Source organism: Ambystoma mexicanum, chromosome 11 (assembly GCF_040938575.1).
Source record: "Ambystoma mexicanum isolate Mex_15411 chromosome 11, UKY_AmexF1_1, whole genome shotgun sequence".
NCBI lineage: Eukaryota > Metazoa > Chordata > Amphibia > Caudata > Ambystomatidae > Ambystoma > Ambystoma mexicanum.
In genome coordinates this window covers 1,411,544,962-1,411,565,518 of record NC_090934.1, presented here as the reverse complement: position 1 = coordinate 1,411,565,518, position 20,557 = coordinate 1,411,544,962, and the positions used below count along the sequence as shown (strand labels likewise).

At 42.7% G+C, this 20,557-nt stretch overlaps 1 protein-coding gene across 4 annotated transcripts in view; it reads right to left on the bottom strand.

Annotated features, from left to right (window-relative positions):
- LOC138504507 (protein FAM169B-like) overlaps positions 1-20,557 on the bottom strand; it is a 398,462-nt gene that overhangs the window by 242,293 nt on the left and 135,612 nt on the right. For all 4 annotated transcript variants that reach the window (XM_069625054.1, XM_069625056.1, XM_069625057.1 and 1 more), the window contains exons 2-3: positions 16,563-16,610; positions 13,063-13,181 (exon numbers count right to left, since the gene is read on the bottom strand). In XM_069625054.1, coding sequence (XP_069481155.1) covers positions 13,063-13,181; positions 16,563-16,581 — 138 coding nt within the window. In that variant the 5' untranslated portion in view covers positions 16,582-16,610. The remainder of the gene's footprint in view (positions 1-13,062; positions 13,182-16,562; positions 16,611-20,557) is intronic.

Genomic DNA, 20,557 nt, shown 5'->3' with positions numbered 1-20,557 from the left:
ATGGTGTTGGGGGGACATTTGGTCTTGTGGTTCTGCATCCCACAACCTAGAGGCCTCTTCACTTGTGGGGGATACTTTGCAATTTGGGGACTCTCGAGAAGTGCTTGTTTTCTGGGGCAGTAAAAGCAAGTCCTGCCCAGCCAGCACAAAGGGCCAGAGAAGAAGCTTGCCAGAAGAGTTCAGAGGATCTACAGGCCCACCTCTCAGTGTTGCTGACCAGCGCTTCAAAACACAGATTCCCCTCGATTTCCCTGCTGGACTCCCTGCCGACGAATTGCAATGGTGACATGCTGAGAAGTAGAACCTTACTGTCGAGGCTGCTCTGGACCTAACACCCAGAGATGTCTCAGTCAGCACCAGAGCCACACCACAAACAGGAGATTGCCAGGTCTCTCATCTTCATTCTGTTTTTTATTATAAGAAATAAAGGCAATCCCAGAGATGAACAATTCCAAGGGGGAGATGCGGGTAAAGTCCTTTGGTGAAGATTTCTTGGACCGTGGGCTAGTTTATGCAGGAATATATTAATAAATACCTAGCCCATGAGAGAAAACGCAGGGCTGGACAGTGGGGGTTGTAATAAAGGATACATAAGGTCAAAAGAACAGGTATAAGTCGTCAATTAAAAAAAATAAAAAAAAAAAATTTCAACAAAGTGCACATGAACAAAACGGAGGGGTTGAACGAAAGTAGAACCCTTATAAACACCATACTGTCTCATTCTGTGTTTGAAAATCTCTCTCTAGGGTCTTCCAACATTGGAAGACTTCCATACACTGGGGATCATCAAGTTAGAGACTGTTCTAAATTTGCAAGACATGATAAAAATATCTTAACAGATCTCTTCAAGTGCAGCGCTTAAACCTCTGTAATACACTTCCTGACACACAAGATTTGCTTTGGCTTCAAGTAAAAGGCTCCAGCCTCAAAAACCCACCTAACCCCCTGGTCCAAACTCCTCCATCATTTCTGTTAAAAAACTATTGCTTCCGCATACTGCCATTGTTCCAATGCCTAAAACCATCCAGCCACCCCAGAGACTTCATTATGAGAAGGCAAATGGCAGAACGTGACCCAAGGCTGCCTGATGTTAAGTGGGTTCCCAATTGTTCACAAAACAAATAGCACATGTGTGAATATTTTATGGCACGCTGCTGATGTGTCTGTTGCTGCAAGTACATTCTGCCTGGACCAATTAATCCTGTAATACTCTGTGTTCACTGTGGTATACATAGTTTGGCGTTTACTACAGCACAACAGCTGTAGCATTCCCACCTTTCTGTGGGTATTATATTGATCATGTGCAATCGCCAAAGATCAAATGCATATTCAGGGTCCCGAATTTGCACTTGCCAGCAGCCATTATGATAGACATGTTATGATAAGTCCTTTATAACGTGCCTGTACACAAGTGTTTCTAGACGCGACAAGACAAGGTTGGGAAGACAGAAGGAGGACAAAACAATGTTCTGACTAGGCCTTGTGTCATTCAGATCACGCAAGTGCAGGGGTAGGGGGAGGGAGGTGGAGAGTGCAAGGGAACTCGTAAGTGCTGCTGGGAGGAGGCTCGTAAGTGCATAGAGTCAGGGGACCGTAGAGTTGTAGATACAGTCCCTAAGTAGTTGGGACACCCGAAGGCAGTGCAAAGGCAACTGGTCGTGCAGGAGCCTGGTCCTGTAAATTCAGTGGGTAGCCAGGTAACCAATATGCGCAGCAGACAGGGCCATCAGCAAGGGAGAGAGAAAGCGGATGCAAAAAGGAAGTTGCTTCCGGATTCTTATGTGGTCCTGCTCAAGTTTGAGAGCGGCAGGGAGGCTGTTCCAGAGGGAGGCCTCAGCCGAGGACAGAGATCTAACCCCCCACTCTCTGCCTGTCTGACCAGCAGAGAGTTCGAGGTGGATGAGCAGAGGGTTCGAGCAGGAAGACGCTTAGAAAGAGAACATTCGATGTAGTGTGGTCTCTGGCCCCAGAAAGCCTTGTGGACGATACAGAGGGTCTTGAACTTCATCCTTGCAGCCACAGGGAGCCAGTGGAGAGATTTCAGTGCTGGAGAGATATGATCCCTGGGCTTGAGGTCAAGGACAAGTCTTGCAGTCCTGTTCTGGATTAGTTGTAAAGGGTGAAAAGTAGAGGCAGGCAGATTTAGAAAGAGGCTGTGATATTTGCTGGTGATATTTGACTCTTGGCAAGTACGAAATGCTGTGCTGTGTGTATATATAGAATTGTTGTGGCAAGTGACTTTCTTATAGTTACCAAGTAGCTGGAAGCTTGAAAGTCTGCCCTCTGTGTATATTGATACATGGTAGCGATGTGTGCTCATAAGCCAGATTACAATGGCACAAATCCAGCAGGTCCAACTCCGTCTTCCCTATGTCTGTAGTTGATAAACATGTGTGCATATGTACTTTGTTGTGTAGCAACATAGGTGCTATCATCACCAATGTACCTGCACCAAAAAACGGTTGCTATAAAAATTAACATAGCATCAGTATAGTGAAGGTCTTGAAATCGGTTACTTTAGCAGGGGGCTTGTAAAACCTAGGCAGCCATCCCCAATGATGAGCATAGGGTGTTAGTCTGGAAAGGTGATTAGGTACCCAAATTCAAGGCTGTGGAACTTAAGTGTTGATGCTCACATCCTGGCTTTGCCGTAGACAATACAGTGATCCTGGACAAATAATCTTATATCACTGACAGTAAGTACTGTGCTGTCTTCAGTGGAAAGATTTGCCTTTTAACGTGCTGGTGGCATTCTTTTAGCACATTGCCTGATCTTTCTATCCATGTAGGCCATTGGAGTGGTAGTTTTTCTAGTCAGAAGAAAGGGGACCAGATATCACACGACCATGGTAAGCATATTTTACGAACTGCTTATTTGACTAAATAAAACGGTTTGCTTTTTTGTACAATTCCAAGGTTCTTTTGCACATCATCAATAGCAATCCATAAGACTGTTTTGGGCATATAAAACATATAAAACTTCACAATACAAGAGACCCCCACAGGAAATCTTAAGACCGCAAGGACATCCTTGCTAATATTGCCCTTTATAGGCTGCTGAATAAATATATAGGGAGGAAACTAAGAAGGGGTGGAGGCACCAGCACATTGCCGTACGTCGAGGCAGGCTGGAGAAGAGCGGATAAGCAGTGCAAGTGATTGCGATGAGCTGCCAAGAAGGAGGGCGAGCATAGGATGTTAAGAGCAGTGGCAGACACCTGAGCAGAGGGAGGTAGTGAGAGAATATCATTAAAACCCCTAGACCCAGCTACCAGATGCTTGGGGGAAGTTCTGGGGGTTTATTCACTACTGCCTTAACTCCTACTTATGCCCTTATCTGGTCGAACATGCAGGCACACATGGAAATGGGAGACCCTGCAATAGGGGATACCTAACAGAGGCGACAAGTATAAGAAAAGAGATGGCGTCAGTCAAGAAAAGCTTTATTTTGGTCATCTTTCCCATAAAGGTAATATTACCTATTAAAAACATGTGAATACTATTCTTCAATTCCAACTAAAAAACTGGAATGGCAAAACATTTTATAGATGTGAAGTTCAGCATGCAACACAGTACCTTAAAATGTCAAATATACAATAGGAAGGCAATCAGAACGCATACAGTTATACGATTTACAGTGAGGACGTATATGACCAAAAGGTCATAAAAATAAAAACAACTTTTCAGGGCATTAGGCAAAATCTTTCAATGATGTCAACCAGTCTGTTTCCGAAAAGGCAAAAAGGCGGCTTACATGCTAAAATCCATAACAAAAAAGGTACAGATGGTAGGAGCAAGGATTACATTACTGGAGCAGCACTGGCCAATTTAACAGCCATTGTCTTGCTTTTGCAGTATAATCCAAGCAGTTGGGACAAATCAGACACTAAAAGGCCAAAAAGCAGCAAAACTGTGGCCAGGGAAGAATATCCATTAAGGCTTTAATCCTTATGTAGCAGCACATCCATGTTATCTTTACATACGTCGCAAGCTGAAAAAAAACCCAGCCTAAAGGTTCTGGTGTACTTAGGGGATTTCCAGAATCAAGTATGATAAACAGGACCAGAGATGCAGATCCAAGGAGACAAGAAGATGCGAGGGAAGCTTTAAATCCCTCAGGGCTGTGAGTGTTTGGAAACTGACCGACTACAAAGGGAAGATAAACCAGACTAAGATTTGCAAGTGAAAAGACAGGCATTACAAGCACACAGAAGCTATTGTGCGGTTGCCACTGAATTTTACATTTCCATAGGCCTAAAAAGACCTTTGTTGAAAATATATTCTCACATCCGCCATGTGTGCTGATGCTACTCGCATCATGGCATCTGGAAACCAAATCCTTGTGTGTCGTATTGCTTTCTGGTTTTCAGAAGGTTTTATTAATTTTAAATGTCATAAATCAAAACAAACCAAAATGCAGATATATAAGAACTGTAACTTATAATAAATAAAACTATTACTACAATTGTTATAAGTTGAAAGGAGAACTAAGTCTCTGTCAGAATCAGATGCCTGAGAATATAAACTAACACCTTATCTATCCCTCTATATATATAGAGAGAGAGGGAGAGAGAGAGAGGGGAGAGAGAGAGAAAGGGAGAGAGAGAAAGGGAGAGAGAGAGGGGGAGAGAAAGGGAGAGAGAGAGAAAGGGAGAGAGAGAGAGAAAGGGAGAGAGAGAAAGGGAGAGAGAAAGAGGGAGAGAGAAAGGGAGAGAGAGAGAGAGAGAGAGAGGGGGAGGGGGAGAGGGAGAGAGAGAGGGAGAGAGAGAGGGGGGAGTGAGGGGGGGAGAGAGAGAGAGAGAGGGGGAGAGAGAGAGAGAGAGAGAGAGAGAGAGAGAGAGAGAGAGAGGGGAGAGGGGGAGAGAGGGAGAGAGAGAGAGGGAGAGAGAGAAAGGGAGAGAGAGAGAGAGAGAGAGAGATTCAGCATACTTCCCAGCATGCTGCAAACCTGAAATTTGGCATTTGGGTAGGTTTCATGGTGTAGACAATTTAAAAAGGTATACAAATAAGAATATACCTTTTTGTTTTGGGTAGGAATGACTGTGCAAAGCATGGTAACAACTGCTAGCCTGATACATTATGAACCACAATAATGAATCATGAAGAAAAAGCAAATCAATATAGGTTATATGTATAAACTATCTAACCGTTGTTTTAAATCGATAGAAAAGTGATAAATATTACGGGAATTTCAGTCGTTATTAAGGAGTGACATTGCAGCACTCCTTCTAGTAAAGCATTATCCTGGGCCACCAGATATGAACTGTTTATAATTGTTCATTTTTCTAGTGAGTGGCAATATATTTGATAGCCACTGATATAAGGAAAACGAATTATTTTATTTTATTTGAAGATAAGGGAACGCCAAAGACTTGGGAATAATTACATTTCTTCTAAGTGGAAGAACCTTGCCAATAATTGTACATACCTCTTCCTAAAAGGGTTCAACCTGAGCAGATTCAAATATTACAGGTTTTAAAATAACAATAGAAATCTTAGAAGCCATCATTTCTCAATGCTACAAAGTTTAGCCTTAAACAACATGCCGGGAAGACTTTTGCAAAAGGAACATATTTGACTTCTACAGAAGCACTATAAGAAAAGCTATTTTATTAACATGCAAAACATTTTCTCAACCGTTTTTTAAAGGCATATTTATAATTCATTTTCCCAGTCCTGATGAATATTTAGTATATGCTTCTTTGAATGAAGATTTCGTATTTTGATATAAAGATGATGCAATATGACAAATCAAACTGAAAATCCTGAGTGAAAGTTCCACATCAGGGAAGTGTGATGAGGGTGTTCCATTACTAAAAGCGTTGTCATAACCACGGTCTTAATTGATCCAGTGGAATAATAACTTTATGATGTAATTAAAGAAAAACATTACCTAACCAAATATTCTTTAAGTAAAAGACACACATAATCTAAACATCCAAAAAGAGACAAACTAAAATGAAAGTCCTCTAATACATTTAATAGTTGTCATATTCAAGAAGATCAACTTTAGTGACTTGTATAATGGAGGATCTACTACTATGAGTTTTTTTCCAATTAAGATGGTGGGCAAAGAAATGGGAGTTCACATAGCTGTTTCAATTTGTAACCACGTTGTTTGAATAAAAATAATGTTTTCTATTGTAAGAGGCACAGGAAGAGTCTGCGAGGAATCCCTTCCCAACACACCTGCGAAACCCTACAAGGTACGTAGGCTTCCCCAAGTAAGACAAAAAGGCGTGAGGAAAATGAACACCAACGATGACTACCCCTAGGCTGTGGAAACAAAGAAGAACGTTTTTGAGTCTACTCCTTGTTGAGTAAAACTAAGTATAATAAGGATTTACACCCACTTAGAGCGAAGATGACAACAACGAAGAACCTAGTTGGAGTCAGAAATCCTCCCTGAGCACTGAGTCCATAGGTCAGAATGCTGCACGACGACACAAGGCGAAACAAAAATCAGACTGAAGGCTAAAGCACCCAACATGCCGGCACAGCAACAATATTAAGGGGCTGGACTAGAGCACCAAAGTTCCACAATCCAACAAAAACTGGGAGTAATGCAGTGGTCCAGAAGGAAAAGCAAACAGTAAAAAGGAAAAGGAAAAAAGAAGGAGCTTCAAAAGAGGGTGTGAGCCAAAATCCAACAGAACAAGGAAGAACAGTTTTTTACATAGCACATACTTGAAGTCGCAGAGAGTTATCCAATATTGGTAGCTAGGCAGGTTAGGAGTCAGTACACAGCATAAGACAGAAGTACAGAGGAGTGTCCAGTATCAAGTCGTTCAGCAGGCTAGTAGCCTGTACACAGCGTGAAGACGAGAAGGAATAAGGGACAACTGATAGGAAGGGAAGCAGGACGCGAGAGGGGACAACTACCCACGCGCAGCCAAAGGGAGAACACAAGGGCGAAGGAGGAGTCAGGAGCAGAGCCAACTAACAGACAGAAAACAGAACACAGAGTAACCAGGCTAAAAACTCACAATCGTAGGGATCTGTCATAAATGTGCTGGCACTTCATATAGGTTCAGCATTTCTCCATTCTCTATGGTGTACCCCGGCATCCCCTCATGTCACACGAGGATTAAGTCTCGCGACGTAAGCATTGCATGGTCCGATGCAGCTGCACTGGCATAACGGGACTTGACGTCCCACCATGCCCGGTGAGAAACCTGAAGGTGCCTCACCCGCTAGTCCCCGGGGATCTCGGTCATCCAGGTGGCCATGAGACAGCCATCACTTATTGATCCAGTTCCTGGGGGTGGACCAGTGTGGGAGGATCACCTGGATGAGGGGTCCTCGGGGAGTGGAAGTAGGACATCGGAGGGTGAGACGTGGTATCCTCTTCACAATAACGCCTTTTCCCCCATCCTACCAGCAAGGATGCCTAGGAACTCAACCCCCCCTCCTTTTCCGACACAACCACTTTCTCAGACAGATCACAGTGAGTGACAATGGACTAACACCCGAGCCGTATACCTGACATGTCCCAACACAAGGGTCAGGCAGAGTCAGGCAATTACTGATAATTACACACACCTGACTTCCATCATACGTCCCCACACAAATAAAAGGCAGAGCACGAAAGCACAATCTGAGAAAGGCAAAACACATGAGGAAGCAGCAGTTCCGAGATGGCAGTTTAATACGAGGAGAAAGACGGCAAGACCAGAAAGGGTTGCAAGGAGGGAAAAGTGTTAAGACATGGACTCCAGAGTGGACTAAATACCTCCGTCCCCAAGCACCAGTCATGGAAGTCAAAGCAACTCGGTAACCAGTTATTGGGGCCACAGGTGGACTGGAACTGCAGCAATGGATTCCCAGGCAGCAGGAAAGGAAGGACAATATTAGGACACAACACTATGAAGAACAACAGAGTACGAAAACATGCAAGTAATCTACCTAACCGCGTACCAGTAGTGGGTCAAAGGGAGGGAAGAAAAAGAAATAAAAACCAGGAGCAGGAAAAACCTCCCCTCAGGGGATGAAATGCAGAGGGCGGACAAGTACAGAGAAATGTTACAAGAGCAAGTTCAGGGGAAGTAATCCGGATAGAAAAATCCAAAATACAAAGTTCCTTTTGCAGACAGTAGTGAGTCCAGGTCGCCAGAGCACAAGGGAAGTCCAGTAAGAATCCAAGAGGACAAATCCAGAGTCAAAAACCAGAAGAAAAGCAAACACAGGCAGCCACAAACCGGGGAATAATCCAAAATGCAATCCAGTATGCAGAGCCAAGGTCAAAAAGCCACAAAAATCCGAATCAAGAAAACAAACACCAAAAAGCCACTCACAGGAACAGCTGAGAAGCAATGAGTAACTGATGTTTGGGCCCTTTATAGCTACATCCCGGATGTGCAGTTACGTGACATTGTGCTGGTCACATGAGCGGGAGGACGAGTTTGCCGGGCGTCCAGGAGGCGCCACTGGCTACCTCCAATTATGTTGCACCAGGTGCCATGGCTGTGCAACCCCAGGCGAGCTGCCGGAAATCCCACGGCACCAGGGGAGAGGCGTGCGGGGAAAACCGCGGTGCACTAAGGACCCCCGTGGGCATGGCAACGAGGTTACAAGATGGCCCCGGAGGCACCGCAGAAGCAGGAGCATGGGAGGAGCCAGACTCCAGGACCACAAATGAGGTAAGTTCCTGTCAAATTGCCCTTGACATTTTCAGAGGAAGAAAACCGCTACTTTTCCAAGCCTATGAAAATAAGAGAAATAAGACCGGGAATTAAAGCTGAAGAAAGGTGCATTGTGTGCCAAAGTTACCCAAGGCTCTCCCACATCGATAGCTGAGGCGGGGAGCAGCAATTGCCACCGTGGTTCTGTCCTTGGCTCCGACAACAAAGCCGCTAAGCCGCTCCAGTAAAGTCAGCAAAGCTGGTGAGTCGGGGAGACTGATAGACTGGTCTGAGTCAGAACCAAGGTTGCAAGCAGCAACATTGTATGAAGAAATCTGCAAAGACAGAGCATAAGGCATATGTCATGAGCGACTTGAGTATAATTCAATATCCAAGGAGTGACTGAACTTTTGAAACCAAGGTAGATGCCATATACAGAGTGGTCCGGCCCCACATGGGCACTCATTCGAAGGTCTGCCAAAGACTTCATTTTTTCTGGGGAGTGAATCGGCTTGGTAACGTTGGTTAGGCTACAATGGTTTAATTTTAGCATTTGCAGCAGGCATATTAAGGAAGCATATATATTGTAATGCGACTTAGTAACGTATCGTTCAATGGCAGTTAAAGCACTATGTAATGTAATGACTCTAGTAAAGTTCTGTTCAAAATTGTGTCTTTGCTATTGGCATCCTTCCTTTTTTAATAGATGGACGGAACAAGTGTGCATGAGCCGTATAGAGCCCGGGACAAGCTTCCAAAGACCAACACTAGATGTACTGTTCCTTCTACAAGGAAAGTGCAACACATGTATGCACATTTTCACAGATGTTGCTCATTTCCTGCACTGATGGGAATGTCAGTGGGTGTAAGTAGACCTCCGATAGCCGTACTGTGACGAGATGAAGAAAGCCACTGCCGTCCAAGTCTCAAGAGATTAGACCCATATTTCAGCTAGTATGTTAATCATGCATACTTCACACGAACATAATCTTACATTTTCACCCATAACATTTCATTCCTTTTATCACAGAGGTTGCAGAGCACAGTAAAAGTCACCCATCTTGAGCCACATGCTTCCAAGTTCCCCCATCAGAAGTTCTAAACGGAATCCTGATTTTCACTGCTCCTGTCGCAAATAACCACGATGTTCAGCAGAAATCTTGACACCCAATGTGGTATGCAGTTATGCAAAAGTTTTAGCAAATGTAGGAACTTTCTGACTTGGCTCACAAAGGGCTTTCCAAGTACCAAAACAAACAGAGCAGAAAATATGTTCAGACGCAGTCACGATCCCAGTCATTATATTATACTTCAAAAGGTGTGTGCCGGCGCCTTGGACACATGTTCAGGAAAAATAGAAGACAGCCGTTGGCTCTGTAAACATTCCCTCCAGCACTAGGATGTACACAGCGGCTCTCACGTTTCAGGAGGCAGGACAGGGAACTGTTCCTAGGAATAATCTTGCTGTTTAACAGGTATTTTTAGGGAATTTGCCAGAATGGTTCACTTCCTCTTGAAGAATGACAGACTTCGCTAGCTGCGGATATGAAAGCTCCAAAGACTGGACACAATAAGGTCGATATGACTCAAGGACCCATCTATGGACTTGGGAATTCCACTGCCTCACTTTGAGCACAAGGGCGCGACACGCGGTCTCCCGAGGACATGCTCAGCTGAGTCTTGCCTAGGCTTTATGCAGAACAAGCATAACCCAGACGGATGCAATTAGCTCAGCCTCATTCATAAACATCAGACACAGAATTAGAAATCCACTACTCTATCGCAAGGTCACTGGTGGGCTGGCACTGAGCTTTCCCACTGACATAGGATTTCAAGACCTTTCAACGCGAACTCACCCGCTGGGGGCAAGGAAAACGGGAAGAGCCACAACCTGTGTGGTCAGATACATACCCATCAACTCAGGACTACAACTACCAGAACTACCACCAGCCCACTGAACTTTCCTCGTCCCACTTTATACCACCTACATGGATCCCTAAAAACACCACTCCTATCAGCAGCATAACCATTTTACAAACCACAGTGCAGCTATGAAGAGCTTTCTTTGCAAGGCCCTGCAACGCTTCTACCCCTAGCGCACTTAGTCTCATCTCAAAGACCAGCAGCTCTCCCAGTATACCAAGACCAAATCGAGAAGGTCACAGTCACCTGGGAATCACCTCTTGTTACACGGATATCTCAAAATATCACCAAAAAGAACTACTTCTAAACATACTGGCACACAAAGATTGGGCATTTAAGCTCAGCACACAACTATGGATACGCACCTTCCTCTCCACTCTCCCCTCTCTTCCTGAACCATGCACCAAGAGGCCACTAAAATGTCAGACATTGCACTATAGAACACCGCTTTACAATACATTTATTAAATTGGGACCCAGACTCTCAATGCTTGCCCTCCTGGATACCAATAATAAGGATATCTAGGAGATGGTGGTTAGCCAACATTTGGTATTTTTAGGTGGCCTCGACGATCTTACTATAGAAGGGAAACCATGGGTTTCTGTGTCTTCCCTTGTGGATAGCAGGCAGCGCCTTGAGCATGAGAACACCAGAAGCTGGTGTAAAGAATGGTAAGCAGATCAAACAGATTTCTGTTTTTCCTAAAGTCGCAAACAGCTGGACAGCTGCATTCTGAATGTAAGGCTGATTGACATTGCAGGAAGTAATGAGTAAATGCATTGACCCAGTCTAATCAGAAACTGATCATAGCTCGCGTTATTGTAGCTTTCTCACCCTCCATGGTTCCATTGTGGTAAAGAAGACATTGAAAGGAAATATCTAGCTTGTAAGAGCGGCCACCGTACTAATTACATTATCGCAGACTGATGAAAGGCTGACTAGACCCTCTGGGATTCAAACTTGTGACCTCCAGGTTGCACACAGTTCTCCGAAGGAGGCCCTTATCCACTCATCTACCTTTATGACCTAGCCAAATATATTGAGGAATGTCTAACTGTGCTGCACTTAAGACTTACGTGGCCCTGGTTATGGTACAACATCCTTTCATCGCCTGCAAGTGCAACGCCAGGCATTTCAAAGTGTATATTATAACGAAAACGTTCATCAAATATTTTAGTGGGGGGTCGTGGAAAAGGGCTGATAAGGGGTTGAGGGTAGGGAATAGGTAAAGACTGCTGGGTGAGGCAGGGTTGGGGGGTAAACTTTTTTTTATGACCGTTTTCGTTAGAATGTACACGTTCTAATGCCTGGCGTTGTAATTGCAGGCGATGAAAGAACATGGAACCCTGGTTACTACTTGCACTTAAGGAGTTCAGACCTGTGAGTTCAAAGAACAATACAATGCAAGTACTTAGGGAGTTGTTGTAAAAGCAGAAGGCCTAACTGAGCTCAACTGCATCTTGAGCTGGTCTACGTTAAAGCAAGAGAAAAATAAATACGCATTTATGCTCTGCCGTATTTGCACAATTAGAATATAGACTGCTTCAAGCCATGAGTCTAAGCAGGATGCATAATTTATAGTGTCTCTTCATTTTGTAAGTTTGCAAGGACCGTCTATAAACACATTGATAGACTTCACTTTCCACCTTTATCTATATAGTAACTGGGAATTTGGCCATCAGTACCTGGGTCTGAAAGGCGCACAAAGCACTTTTTAAATTGATGAGTTTCCCTTTGATGAGAGCTTAGAAACTTCTGCTGTCTGTGTATAAGAATCTATACCACCATAAAATATATAAACGCTTGTTGAATACTGGGGGAGGAGGCTGAATCGTTTCTGTATAAGGGTCTCCCTGTTTTGAGTTATCTTCTCCAGCTCTGTGGAATATTTATTCTTGAGCTGATCTTGCCCAAACTAATCTGTCCTGGATTTACATATCCAACTTCAAGTCAAGACTAACCCAAAACGTCTAATTATAACAGACAATAGAGTTTCTATTCATTGGTGTTGAGAGAGCATTTCTATCAGATGTAATCTGTACAATTGATAAGGGGTGGGTGAAATGTCCACCAGCAGCGTAGAACTGATGGAACCTGCCCACAATTCCACTTTGCCCGCAGAGTAGAATTCCCACCGATTCAGGCAGGGCAAAGCATTCTGCACTTTTTTTCTAGTGTACAAAAAGGTCTTAAGTGGGCAAAATGTTTGCGTACATAAAGCAAAAATCACAATAGTGAAATTTTGCATTCCAAGATCATCGGAAACCACAATTTTTTCTCACCAGAGACAGAATGGGTACGGGGACATTTTTTTCCCCATTTGTCAATTTTCTCTGCAGTGCTAAAATGAGCCTTTTCTGCCACCCCTAAAAACATGGCAAAAACACACCAATTTGGAAAGGAAACAGAGAGTAAGGAACGTTTGTTGTACACTTCTATGAGACCACCTAAACTAAAAGGTCCAGTGGCTCGGGACGCATGATAATGCAGACAGTAATGTAAGAAGATCAACTCTTACCTGATCACCATCTGAAGTGGAGAAGAACTCTTGGCAAGAAGTACCTTGCTCGATCAGAGACGAGTAATGTGTGTCAGTTAAATCACTTTTTGCTAAGAAGTCCACTGGAAAGATGCTCTCTAAAAGATAGAAGAATAGGGAAACCATTTGGCTTTTGGAAAAAACATAGTAGAGAACCTGTCAGGTGTGAGAAGCTCATCAGTCATGCGTTTTTTCCTTCGAGTTCGGATACTAGTGTTTAAATAATACACTGCATGAGATGAATGGTAATTGGACATAGCAGTAGGTATCATTGTTAGACAGTGGGTGTGTCGCACATCTGGGAGGATTGCTGTACCACCTTGGGGATCAAGGATAGTAAAGATGTGTGTGCAGTGTCACAGTTTAGGAGAACCAAAGGAAGACTGGAGACTAGATAAATGGCATGTAATTCTGTTTTACTGTCACAAACATAATGGCTGTAACACAAAAGAGATATCGAAATATAAAAGTGATATGGTCCTGGGGAAAAACAAAACCAGTAAGAGCTATACAGAACAAAATAGTCTCACATACGACCGTAGTCCAAATTCTCTAATCTGAAGCACAGTTTGATATTGTGTGGAATTGCACCGGGTTGTTCAAAAAATGCACTCCCAGTTCCTAAAGGGTTGATGGCTGCTGAACACTACGCTTGTAATCTTGATAAATGTTGGTCTTCCTGGACGTGAAGAAAGTAAGCAATCCTGCACACTGCTGCTCTTGGTGCCATAGGATTCTGCCACTGGCAGGCAATTTCTGTCCTCAGTCATTGTCGTCAAGTGCCTAGCCCACCTAGTTCCCCCTCATGGCTGGTTTCCATCTCTCTTGTTTTCAGGCTCAGTAGTCCCGGCCCTAATGAAAGTCATACCCTATTCAAATACCCTATTCAAATACACAGAATTCATGTTTAAAACCGTTGCAAAAATTAGGGCTTTCCCTTCAGAAAGGTAAAGGTTAAAAGTGATGCATCATTTTACAATATTAAATGCATGCCTGTGCTTATGTCGAGCACAGAGTTCCCACATGCGGAACTAAAATGATGTTCAGAAGCAAGCACTAATTTGCCTCACTGGCACCACATTTCAGAGGTCTGTGGGCGCCCAAAATGTGCAAGCATGAAATTGATCATAGAGAAGGAGTAAATCAGATGTGCAAGTGCATCAATAAACCTTTGAGGAGATACCAAAAGCCATAGACTGGTGAGAACAAAAACTGTGTGCCAAAGGCACACACCGTTTCACAGCTGTAAAAGTGTCCTGTAAAGATATCCATCCAGCCATCTTTACAGAAGCTGCTCAGTGTAAGAAGGCAAATGACATCCCTGCTGGGTTCATCATGCGTCTTTGATGACATTCTACTGCACGCTCAGTACTACCAGGATAACCAACTGCAAAGTATGTCACTCAATGCATAACTGATGTTTATAAGTAATCTTCACATTAATTATATTTTAAATACAAGGTAAGACCTTTACTTTGAAACAGGACTTCAAACGATAGCAGGGCATCTATATCTGTACCCACACAACTCAAAATGTCCCTATGTATTGTACAGTCCAACCAACTCTACAGAGTGAAGCATTTTAAATTACCTTAAACGCAAGGTGGCAAGACTCAAACCACGGCCAATTTTACTCTTGGAGAGTTGGGTATTTTAAACAATCGCACAAACAGCAATAATGTAAATAGTATGTACCACTTCATTTTTATAAAAGGTGCCAGCGTTGTGCAGCTACGAGGGATGCTGTTGCTTCCCACACATGAATGTTCAGGGTCGCCCTCATCCATTACTGCACCGTGTGAATGTGCACAGCCAAAGATTCCAAGAACCTTCTCCAACTGTCTTTACTCTACTGGGGTGTCTATATCCAGGCAGAGATTACAAACTTCACTTGTGATTTTGCCATATTTTAATGGCGTTCCATCCCAAGGGATTAAATGGATCGGCTACAGCAGGTAACTTGCATTATTTCTATTCTGCTCCCCACTAACACCAGAGCTGTAACCATGAGAAGGGGGTTGAGTTATTTTTGTTCAACATTTCTATAAGATGCGCCGGTACTCCTTGCATATATTTCATATTCTCAGAGTGACATCAGGCAATTTGTGAGAGAAACCAGATTGGCATTGAAACCAAAATACCTCGTTCCAACCTTCTCTCACTTGTGCCCAGTTGGCAGACAGCTTATGCAATTATCTCCTCCTCCAGAAGATTATTTTCGGACCTAACCAAAAGTAGACCACTAGCTATAACAATTAACTCTAGTGCACTCAACTGTAGAACACAAAGCCTTCTCCAAATCTTGGGCAGCAGAGATCTGAAAACATTCTTTTAACTATCATAACATGGAAGACAATAGGCTTTAATTAATATATAGGAAGCAATAACTTTCTAATCTCAGCAACCTCAAAAACGTCCTTCTAATGTTATGGAGACAAAACGGGGGACAAAATGGAGGCGAAGGGGCATAGTTTCGACAAGGAAAGATTTTTTTCAAGGGGTGGAATCTGGTGAAGTTACAGAATCTGGCAGAGGTGGAGTAAAGTTGGGGGTGCATGCACTTATTTGGGCCTAAGGCAAAAAGCTTAACTACGCCACTGACTACATGTGCAGCATTTGCTCTGCAGGTGGGTGCGTAAATAAATATCCAAGTACATGCGGAAGGCTGGACTGAGGCTAGCTTCTATTTTGGGCTTGTATCTGATATTGCTATACTAATCAAATGTGGGACCAGCTAACACTAAAGAGAGCAGGGAAATCCTTAGTCAAGTAAAACTACTAATCTGACTAAATGGTTCGAAAGCTGGGTACCTAACTGGCAAAGCCATTGCTTATTATTTATTACTCAAGTTATCAAATTGCATCCTTTCCCATGCATCATTTTTTAAATTATGCATCTGAATGCCCACCATTTGAACCTTACTTTATGTTGTTTCCGTACTTTTTTGTTTGTAAGGTTATATTGTGACTTGTTGGATTATTTTGCCTTCTGAAGAGAACTCAATGCAATTTGTAGGTCTACTGTTTAGATGTCAGCTCTAAACCGGAGCTGCTATCCTTTCATCGCTACAAGAATGTTAAATGGGTACCAAGGGGTGGACTAACGATGGTCAGTGCTATCTAAATGACAAACGAAAAATTTGTGAGATGTGAACATAATGCATGGCTTACTTGCTACTTTTTTTAATCTCCCGCCCACCACATCTCTTTGAAAAAAATACCAATCTCTAGGTGTAATCGGGTCTCTGATTTGCAATACTTTCCTGCAAATATTTTTCTTCTAAATTATAAGTACTAGCCTGTGTACCTGATACACTGCCTTCCATCAAGCAGAACAGATATCCAATCATTTATTTTCCTGTACATGTCCATAGGTCACTTACACGATAGTGCTCATAGACTTCACATACGCCTGGTAAATTCCCTGCTGGGATTCCAAAGCAAGCACATGCAAACGCAGAATAAGACAAAACACTCACTGTTTCTAGATGCTTGCATCGTGAAAGCGTCACCTCTTGCAGTGTGCCCTGGAAAGAATACAAATAAGTTACTTTTAATAAAATGAAGGAGTTCGAAAACGCAATGTCCCCAAGTTCATTTCCCATACGTTTAGAAAAGATATTGATTGCATTTTCAAGTGTTTGCCAGCACTGGGGTTAATAGACTTAAGCAGCAGAGACAGCTTGAGGGAAGTGTGTTTTAAAATATGTTTTTTAATTCTGTATTGGTTAAACGTGTTCAACCTTACGCATTTTAAACATAACAAAATAGAATTCTGAAACCACATTAAAATTACTTTTAAGCAATTGTTAGAGGATTCCTTACTTGCAAAAAATATATCCAAAGCTAAAATAAAAATAGAACAAAAATAAACCAAAAAATAATGTATTAACACTTCACAACTGAAAGATTCTAGACAATATCCCCAGGATCAAACGGTTTAGAAAACCAGTGACCGTTATAACTATGGAAGAGGTTACCCTTGCCAAGCACTTCCACCAGATTTGTTCAGGATTAGAAATGGAGGATATGTAGTTCCAAACACATCTAAAGGAAGACCTAGGGGACCTTTGTAATTCAGGGCACTAGATTATCAGGTGCATTGGAATCTCAGTACTATTCGAGCAATATCTACAAACCTTGCCCTCCTTAGAACCAATCTTTCTACAAGACAATATTTCTTTGGTCCGATGCAAGTTCCACCTAAACCTCTTGAAATCTTGCATAATTGAAGAACTAGGGCACAGCTTAGATAGGAGGCAGGAACTCCCTGTTTTTTGTGTTCCTTTGGTGGTGATGAAGCCTGTAACCGTGAAATGTATCAAGTGTGCAACACTAATCACTCCTAAACAATCGTTATTTAACTCAACTTGGATAATTTCTAAGGTCTTCAACTTCGATGTCCGAGGCCACCAATATTTCCTGACAACAATGTACAGCTGAGCTCTGACCTGAGTTAACCAGCATTCCCAAGTCCTCGCACAAGGAATTCCCCATAGGAGTCAGAAACTTAAATATAACTGGTTAAGCGTTCACTTGACTCTAGAACCTAAGGAGATCTTCCCCAATTCGAAGCGGATTGCGGGGGTTGGAACCACATAGGACCTAACACCATATCAATCCTTTCAAATGGTCCAAAAAATGAGAAAAAAATAATAATCGATAACCCATATCGGTAATGCCTCCAGGCCATACGTCAGTTTTGGAATGACTTTCCCCTCATAGTATCACAAGAGCGGGGTAATGGAGAACTTGCAATATTAGGACTTAATTTTACACATCTGTATCATTAAGACCCGCTGCCTACCAAAAAAGATATTCCTTTATAGTTTGTTTATTCAGATAGGCAAGCACGGGGAACCCCAAATATATCATGTCAACAACCTCAAGTTTATCTTGGCCCAGCTTCCAAACATAGGGGGTATGCCTGTAAGTTTTCCGATTTGGAGAATTTTTGTTTTAGAATGAATTCTTCTCAGCGTATAATTCAAATCCCTGGATCAATCGGCAAAGACCAATTGAAGACTGATCAAAACACCAGAAAGTCATCTGCATAAGCCAACCATATGAAGCTTATATGAGATAGTTTGGGGGGAGCAAACGGAAGCAGTTCCAGACATTCATTTATGTCCGATAGATATAGATTAAAGAGGCAGGGGGAAAAAATGCACCCCTGCCTCAACCCCCTATTGGTGTAGAACTCTCTGCAGAGTGTACTTTCCCTATCAAGCCTTACCCATATTCTGGATTGAACATACAGGCTACAGACCAAGCGCAACAACCTTGCCGGAATCCCCCATTTTGAAAGTTTATGCTAGAAGAGGCCCCTGCCAACTAGGTCAAAGGCTGCCTTCAAATTGAACGATGCAAGGAAGATGTGGCATTTACCCACTTGCCAAATGGTAGCTTGTAAACACTTCAGTATAATACCATTCAAATAGTTCCACCATGGCCCGTACAGAAGCCCACTTATGGTTTATTAACTCTACCTACTTTCTCGCCCAATCCTCCAGATGCGACAGCAAGACAGATACAAAAATCTTGCTGACTGCATCCAAAATGGAGATTGGGCGATAATAGGATCAAATTTAAGTCCCCTTTTATAGATTGGGATCACGTACGCCAGTCTCCAAGAAGAAGGAAAGCGTACGGTGTCCACAATTTGTTTAAATAAAAAGGAGATTGTAGTGGCCAATTACTCGGGATCCCACTTCAATACTCGTTTACTCAGTTTGTTAGGACCCGAAGCTCGTGAATTACTACAGCAAATGATACGTTCCCGGATAGAGTCCTGTTCAAGATTTAATTCAAATGCTTGTACCAAGGCAGGTGGGTCTAATAAAGGCGGCACTTCTGGAAGTGCTACTGCAATACAACATTTTGTAAAGTGGAGATCCCAGTCCTGTTATGAAACAGCATTTGACGTCCATTGAAATTCCCATTAATCAAATTCATTAAGGACCAGGAAATACTACAGTCAGTGCTTTTCAAGCAATTTAGCAGAAGTTCTGCGTCCATTTGTACCAGTCGGGCCCGATGACGAATACTCCAGTTTTAGAACTGCTTTCTGATCTTTACAATAGCAGATGTTCGGGCCAGATCTTTCAAGACCCTCCGGGCCAACCAAATTATTTTGTCCTTTATACCTTCCTGCATGGATGGTGAGAGGAGGGGAGGTGTGTTATGTACGGTGTCCTTTCCTGTATGGTTGGTGCTCTGTGAGTGCATGGAATGTTTGTGGTTGAGTGAGTGATCCAACTCAGGCTGGGTGGTGAAAGCCAGTGGGCTCTGTTCTCCAGCTCCTAATGACCCAATGTCCTGATGTTGCCCGAAGCTCCTCTAACTAAGCTTCTGAACATACCTTCTGCCTCCAGGACCCTACATTATTACAGATACTACTGGGCCAGACAGAGGAAGAGACAAGCGTGTCCATGACAAACTTGGGGGAAAAAACAGAGAAAAAGAGGCTACGTTTGAGAAAGATGGACAATTTATTTATTTTTTTTATTTTTATTTGTGGTGAAAATCCTTAGGGGAGAGAGATGTAATTTGTATTCATACTTTTGATTCGATAAGAGATTATCCCAGTTATTTGCACAGCAATATAAAATATCGTAATGTAGAAAACCAACACAGAATAAAACACATTAATACCATGATAAAAGATCAAATGTGACCAATTCATGTCTGCCAGTAGAAATCACAAAGCCTTCCTCCTCAGAAGAGGGGAGATCAACACATTAGTTGAATTACAATAACATTGCAGACTCCAATATAAAGCAGTCACTTCATACACTAGCTGTTAGTTTGAAACCTATTTCCATCCTAATTCATGGTCGATTTCGACTGAGCTCGTATTCTATGTTGCCAATAAAAAAGTTAATACAATTTTTGTCCACTGTACATTAAAATTGAAACACCATAGCTTTGTTTACTGTCCGAATTCCTTCTAATCTCAGAATCGGGCTTATGCCATTTTGTAGTTTCTTGCACAAATTAAACAGCATAGTCGATTTTCATTCCTTTTTCAGTAACACCTACATAAATCAGTGTTGCTCATTTACCACTCTTTATTAATTTGTTTTAAGCAGTAACTTGTTACACCTGGCAAGTTCAAATAATCATCTTTGTTGCAGCCATTAGATTAGCTGGAATCTTGATAGAAGGCTGGCTAAAAGCTTCACTACTACGCGGCCTGAAAATGTTAGTTGTCAAGAAAGTGAGGCCATTTAAATCCAAGTTTCAAAATCAACAGTAACGCTTGAATTTAAAAACTGGGAAAAAGTCACTTTAGAAAGCGATGATGGTCCAACAGGTGCAAGACGATGCCGAGCTCTGTCTGGTTATGGACTGGCGCGATGGTGATGTATTGATGCACACGAAACAATGAGGGCGGCGTCTGCAACATTGAGTCGCTGGTGACCATTAAGATTAGTTCCGGGCACACCGGCAACACCAGGAAGAATTGGTGCAC